This window comes from Octopus bimaculoides, chromosome 4, assembly GCF_001194135.2.
Source record: "Octopus bimaculoides isolate UCB-OBI-ISO-001 chromosome 4, ASM119413v2, whole genome shotgun sequence".
In the NCBI taxonomy this organism is placed as follows: Eukaryota; Metazoa; Mollusca; class Cephalopoda; order Octopoda; family Octopodidae; genus Octopus; species Octopus bimaculoides.
In genome coordinates this window covers 87,361,189-87,368,589 of record NC_068984.1, presented here as the reverse complement: position 1 = coordinate 87,368,589, position 7,401 = coordinate 87,361,189, and the positions used below count along the sequence as shown (strand labels likewise).

The 7,401-nt window shown below is 36.9% G+C and overlaps 1 protein-coding gene across 1 annotated transcript in view; it reads right to left on the bottom strand.

Annotated features, from left to right (window-relative positions):
• Positions 1–5,977, bottom strand: part of LOC106870210 (uncharacterized) — a 25,217-nt gene extending 19,240 nt beyond the window's left edge. Inside the window, exon 1 of the mRNA XM_014916215.2 lies at positions 5,667–5,977. Within this exon, the coding sequence (XP_014771701.1) occupies positions 5,667–5,730 (64 nt within the window). The 5' untranslated portion in view covers positions 5,731–5,977. The remainder of the gene's footprint in view (positions 1–5,666) is intronic.
• Between the last annotated feature and the right edge of the window lie 1,424 nt (positions 5,978–7,401).

Genomic DNA, 7,401 nt, shown 5'->3' with positions numbered 1-7,401 from the left:
GCATGCATGTATTTCACAAGTGTACATTTAATTTCTTTGAATTTTCTTTGTGTGTGTTTGTACCACATCTTGTGGGTGGTTTTTCAGTGGCCATCCTGCCTCAGGCGTTCTAACAGATTTCATTTATCGTGCGTTTCCGCACTGGCAAGGGAGCTCTGTAGTAACGCATGCGCATGCGTAGTCTTACGCATGCGTGGAATTAAACAAGCAAGCGTTTCCCGCTCAATTCATTCTCTTTCTCGCTGGCCAGCGATTGAGCATGGACGTGTGTTTAAGCTGTCTCTCTACATCTTTCGGACTTACACTCGACAGCTCGCTCACAACTACAGAACAACGTCCCAACAACTATGCTCATACACACAGAAGCTGTAACCACTAAAGAACTAAAGATTTATATATTTACCACCTAAATAAAGTGTTGTTTAAGTTGATAGTCTGGAGTTCAGCGTTCTGTTATATTCTTTAATTTTATAGTAGGAAGTCAGGTATACAATCTAAAGATGTATAACCCACTTTCTACTAAAGGTTAAAATGATGCGCCTAGACTTGTTTATTATTGTTGAACTCGTTATGCCTCCGCTGTATAAGGTAACGTGAGCAGAGTGTTAGTTGAGTGTAATGGCTTGAGTCTTCCTTGTGAATTGAATATGAGAGTGAATAGTTTCGTGATATCACGGTGAAAATAATTATTGTTTATACAAAAACCAGACCTATGATCGAAGGCATTCCATTTGTGACCATCTTAAACTTTTGTATTTCGAGGGCTACATTCGCAAATGTATCTTTTTGACTGGTCTATACACTTTCGTTTGAAAAGGGGAGAATCTATTTTATACTTACTTATTTCATAGCAATAAGTAAATATGAAATAGATTTCATAGATCAATCAAAAGAAGCCTATAAAGGTAACGGATTCCCAGACATTATTTAATAAATAATTATTGGTATGTTCTTCAGTATGTGCATCAATGGTCATTGTGTGTTTGATGCTATAGAGGCTTATCTCACTCGCCTAAGAGATGTTCACACACACAGTATAACTAACTGAAAACAGGAGTTTTAAGGGAGAACATTTCTCAATAAATATTTGAATTCTTTGATATATTTCTTTCTCTTTTGTTTTTTAAAACGGTAGGATGTAATTCGAGGGAGATTCAGCTTTTATTTCTAACAGATGTTGTGATGACATCGAACAGGAATGAGAAACGTTTTTAGTTACAGGGATGAATTCTATGCGCATAAGAGCATAGTAGTACTTAGAAAAATAATGAATCTTAAATTTGGCAAATTAGGTAAATGTCATACATTCAATTATTGTTTTAGTCTCAGAAATAATTGTTAAGCCCTGGATAGACAGTGTATGCAATGGGAGGCCATATGTGTTTTAGTAAGACTCTGCACTATCACACATGGCTCTAGTAACACAGGAATGGATGGCTGAAAATTTTCATGATCACATAACCCCTAACACTTGGCCTCCTAATTCCCCAGCTCTCAATCTATTGCACTATTACATGTGGAGCGTAGTTGAGAGAGAGGTCAATGAACACGCCCATAACACCAAAGATTCTTTGAAAACTGCCATAGTCAGAGCAATGTCAAAAATGAACCAGGACCTTTTGATTCGAGCATGTTGATGATTTAGATCTCATGCAGAAACAGTTTTTGAAGCTGAAAGTGGCTTTATTGAATAACATTATAGAAAAGAAGGTTTATTTTTATCCTCATAGCACTTTTTGAGGAATAAAGTTATTATCTGTTATTATATATCTGTTCTTTTTTTATAAACATAAATCTGTCCTCAAATATCTTAAGTGCCCTATATACATAAAACAATGAGGATCTTATCCGAGTTGATTAAAACGTTTGATGGTGCAAATAGTTGAATTTTGCTGCCTTTATATATAACACCAAAATGAGGTAAACGCAGCTTTATAAAAACACAAAATGAGTTAAAGTGTAACGGTATGTTATATCAATTTGTTTTTTAACAAAATACCGGCAACTCGCTACCTCTCCTCATTATACAGTTCATGTTGTCAAGCCAAATGAGAGGAAAGTTTGCCTGTTGTATCAGTGGAGAATGGTTGATTATTATTTTGCTGTTTCATGCCCCCAAGGAAATGCTGAAAACAAAGATTATACTTAATCAATTGACCAACGCTTTTGGATTTATTGCTAAAAACAGAAAGGAAAAAAGTACAGTTGAATGACGTGATAATTTTTTATTGGAATACAACACGTATGTATACGATACATATATAATACAATGCCACATTAAAAATACAAATCTAAAACCGAAGAAAACACAAACATGAACGAAGGAAGAAAGAAAGAGGAGAAAAGAAAAAAAAGAAAGAGAGGAAGGAAGAAAGAAAGAAGAAAAGAGAAAAAAGACATCAATTCAGCACCAAGTGCCTGAATCGGTCGCACACAAGGTTCAACGGAACCTAGTGAAGCAAACCAGCACGCTCGCGAATTACCACGGGCAATGGTGAGGCGGTGACATAGCCAAACACCCTCACGAGTGACACCTCAGTAAGGCAATCCGTCAACGATGATAAGAGCTTCGCTGTTTGTGACCGAGCCCCTCCAAATATCTCAAACGCCACAGACTGGAAGAAATGGTTCACTGTCAGGTCCCGATACTTCAGGATTTTGTTTCATTCGGCTACGGAAGCAGCATCCAGGATGTGGGAGGGAGCAAAGGAGTCACAGACAGTAGTGTCCCAGATGAGGCAGCTACCTCTTACCCAGGTACAAAGGGTAAGGCCAGCTGGTCTCCTCCCATCACTTCTGGATAATCCCGCCGGCTCCAGAACTGATATTGACCCGAACCAGGGCCCACTTAATGATTCAGTTTCCTGATACAGCTGCGGGTAGACGGAAGCAGAGAGTATGGGACAATCTACGCTCAGGTGTCACTTTCAACTCCCTCTTTGACCAATCTAATTAATTTTCAAGGTGTTGCCTACTTTCTGCAAGTGCAAAATTCTTGGAAGACAGGATTGATGTCCTGCCTGTGGCCAACATTAGTGGTCTGCTCAGTCTAGATGAGCTCCGCATCTCCATTGCACTCAGAGTGGGAGTCAGTGTCTGTGGGGGACTGAGATGTCGCTGTGGTAGGCCCCTCGTCTCCATATATAAGTTAACATTTGCATTGTTGGAATGTTATCATTCACATTTTCCTCCCCAGCTCCATCAACTCAAGATAAGAAAAAATTTTTATGCAAAACTGTAATATGTATCATGCTGTGACGCATCACAAATCATACTGAAATATAGATTATCGACAAAGAAATATACAGTATCTCATTGACAGAGAAAAGCTCACCGGAGGAAAACAAAAATAAAATCTTTATGTGATCATATTCTAGCACCATATTCTGCACAAAAGCATGTAGGGTATATCAAAGAGGGTGGCTTGCTCTTTTCAGTAAAAACTGATGCTTCAAACAAAGGCGTCGCAAAGTATTTCTAAATGCTTCTGCGATACTTTCATTTTGAAAATGGAGTGCACTATGTGTAGCTTGATTTTTTTTACAGTAATAACAAGAGAAAATAACAAATCAGCCATTAAATAAATTAGAAATATCAAGTTTTTATATCTCTTTAGACCCACACCTGATGCCTCCAGTGTCTGTATACACTGCTGATAATGCAAATGTAGATGCAACAATGTTTCTCAAAAACTGAAAACAGTTCAATATCATTATTGCTGGAAATTATATACGTAGTATTTTGTATAGTTCAATAGGATTTGCTACAGGAAAGATGGAACATAAGATTGAGAGAATTGTGCTCAGTATGTGCAACTATTTCAGTATCTCAGCTAGAAGGACAACACAGTCACAGGAATTTTATGAATCCGTCGATAAGAACAACTGTAATTTATAATACCAAATTGAAACTAGATTGCTTTCTCTCTCCCATCCTCTCTCTTTCTCTCTCTCTCTCACTCTCTCTCTCTCTCTCGCTTTCACTCTTGTTATCCAGCTATAACTGAATATCTAAGTGGTAGGAAGACCTAAAAAGTATTTTTCAGAATGTAGGTGAGGAGTGTCCTGTTGCATTGTAAAAGAAGAAAATACATGTGGATCGATGTATACTTATTTTCCTTCCTCATTCACTCATGTTGTTCTCAGTCTCTACTGAAGCGCTAGAAGCCGAGTCATGCCGCATAATTTTTGCAGACGTTGGCTTTGCAGTGACACCAAACTTAGCCAGGTGTGTCTAAGAAATGTGGAGCAAGTTTTGTTGCTTTTTATGGAAGTGTGATAAAGTCCTTAAGTAACAACTTCCATAACAAATTGTCAAAACTTAGCGTAACAACTGCCATACCTTTTAGAGAATTCTGTGACAAAGCCAAGGCCTATAATCTTCGAGATATTGGTATTGGTGGATTATACTAATAATATTGGATCGTAGAGACAATTATCTATATTCCTGAGACTGTAGTTATTCTAGAAAGTTGAAGTCTCTTCAACAAACCTCAAGATGAGTTCGTATATCTTTTTTATGCTAACACAGCGGTTTTATTTTAAATTTTGTTTAGCTCACAATAGAGGCAAGTTTATTATCAACATATTTTTACAGGAAGAAAAGAAAGAGAAAAATCATTAAAAGTATAAAAGTTACCGAGGAAAAAAACCTTAACTACCTCACCAAAGAAACAAAGAAAAAGAAAGAAAAAGGTTGGGGTTTAAGCTGCAGAAGATGGGGAGGAGTGAATAACGGGTTGTACACCCCAGACCAAATAGCGCTTTCAGCCGCATCTTGCAGACAAGATTGCAATGATTACCACAATTTGGAGAAAGAAAAGAAACCGTCCGGACAAGCTGAAAAGTAACCTCTCAGCAGTCAATATAGCTCACAACACCTTTGAGCAAACAGCCTTAGAGCGAAAAAAATGGAGATCGTCGGTCAAAATAGTATAAGAGATTTTGTTTCAACTAGCATTAACATGTTTATGGGTGTAAGGCAAAGGGGAAAAGCAGTTGCAAATATACCGCCTGTACTGACCCGTAATCTCCATACTTGCAACATCTGCGGACTTCTTTACAAATCGCTGGTAGGACTCAAATGTTACATTTGACATAAACGTTATGACTGACGAAGGAAGTGTAGGTTGTTGGATCCTCATATGTCGAAACCGACAGGGGAGTCCATCATATATATACATATAGATATACATATAGTATTATTAACATAGAAAAATTTTAGCCCCTCCTTACTGATCAGGAATTATTTTTAAAAAAAATACTGAATAAAGTGTGGTGTGTTCAAATTATTATTTAATAAGAAAGCTACAGATAAAGTAACCATTTGTTGTTTTCGAAGCTCGAGTTAAAACACTTGATGGTGTAGATGTTTGAATTTTACTGCGTTTATGTGTAACAATAAGGTAATATAGATATAATTTTATGTTTAATAAAAAATTAGTTAAACCGCCTTCGTTAAAAACAAAGCACTGGCAAATTGTTACCTCCCCACATTGTAACTTCCATGTTTTGCGCACATATATAAGTACGATTGTGTGTGCGCGTGCGCGTGTGTGTACATTATCAATAAAACATAATAAATTAAGTAACATTCACCACATTGAAGAATATGCAAGAAAAAGAAACCACCCAATCCCAGCAAACGTTAAAGTATTAAAAACTTACCAAGCGGCTCAACAAAATTGAATCCAAATGATAGGAAAACCAACAGATATGTAGCATAAGACATTGTTAACTGCCAGTTTTCTCGCGGCTTAAAGATTTAAAATAGGGTTCAGACCAAAGATTTGTGGCGCATAATTCACGAAGACGACTAAAATACACAGGTTCGCTCGCCAACAACAAACACTGTATTGTGTCACGAATGAATATCACAAATACCGATCCAACAACCAAAGATGTTTCTATAATCGACTGGATGGAGATTTAGCAAGTTTCAGCTTGTAAAATAGTCCTTGGATATTGAAATATGATATGACTTGGACAGGACATATACGTTTAAATAATTGTTGATCGATTAAAAAGAAAAGAAAAGGAAAGGAAAAGAAGAAATCGATCACACCTTTGATGTCAATGTTACCAGGGCACCAAATCAAACAAAATGAAGAAGATGAAGAAACAAAGCAAACTCTTAAATGCATAGATTAGAGTCTCAGAGTGTGTATGTGGTGGGGAAGAAGCTTCATTTTCTTTCTATCTGTCTGCTTATCCATGTGTACGTATATATGTATGTATGGGTTTGAGGGAACACGCAAAAGATATAGAAATCAGTAAATGTGTGTGCGTATGTGCTTAGAGAGAGAGAGTAGATTTATAAACAAGGCTAGTTTAGCTACTTTCCCGTAGACCCGTAGACTGAAAACATTATAAACAACCTTAATCGATTTTCAAGTCTTATTGGATTCTCATTAGAGGCGACTATATCAGTTTAACTCCTCTCAGAGAAACAAACGGCCAATTTGTTTATACACCTCCAAAATTTCAGTAACCACAAGATATTGAGGCAACTAATTTGCATACCGTAATGTTAATACTTTATTTAATATCAGGGACCTGTCAACGGGGATCTCAGTCCACACCGTATCATGATATGATGTAATATATATAACCTGCAGAGTAGACTTAACAGAGCTAATAAACAGGGCAAATTTAGCTATTTCTGACGAATAACCTTGATTTTCGAAGCGACAAAAGCAGTATTAAAACCAAAAAAGCTATCTTTATATCCAACTTAAAGTGGTTGTTGTGTTAGAACACCGGATGCTGTGTTATTTACCTTGAGAGGACCTCTTATATGGACGCATGGTGCATAAACATACTCATACAAATAGATGCATGTGAGTATACACACACACACACACAAACACACATATTAGGCTGTCCGGAAAGTTCTGATCGTTTTTTTAATATGCAAAAAGGGATATAAATAATTGACCTTTCAATAAATTTTATTCAATGAAATAATTTCTATTACTATTAATGACCTTTGCCCATCCATCAGGCAATTTAAATATTCCGTCAACATAAAATTTTACTGGTTTTGAAGGAAAAAAGTTATCTAGATGCATTTTGACTCCATCTAAATCGTTCAATGTTTTCCTTGCAATGAGTTCTGTAGAGACAAAAACAAGTGGTGGTCGGATGGCACAATATCAGGAGAATATGGTGGATGGGGTAAGAGATCCCAGCCAAGTTCATGTAACTTTGTTTGAGTCGCCAAAGACACATGTGGTCGGGCATTGTCTTGTTGGAACACTACCCCTTTCCTGTTGGCAATCTCCGGCCTCAACTCTTTGGTCTTTTGGTTCAAATTAGCCAGTTGACGACAATACATATCAAAATTAATGGTCTGGTTTTGTGGGAGAAGCTCATAATAAACAATGCCTTTATTATCCCACCA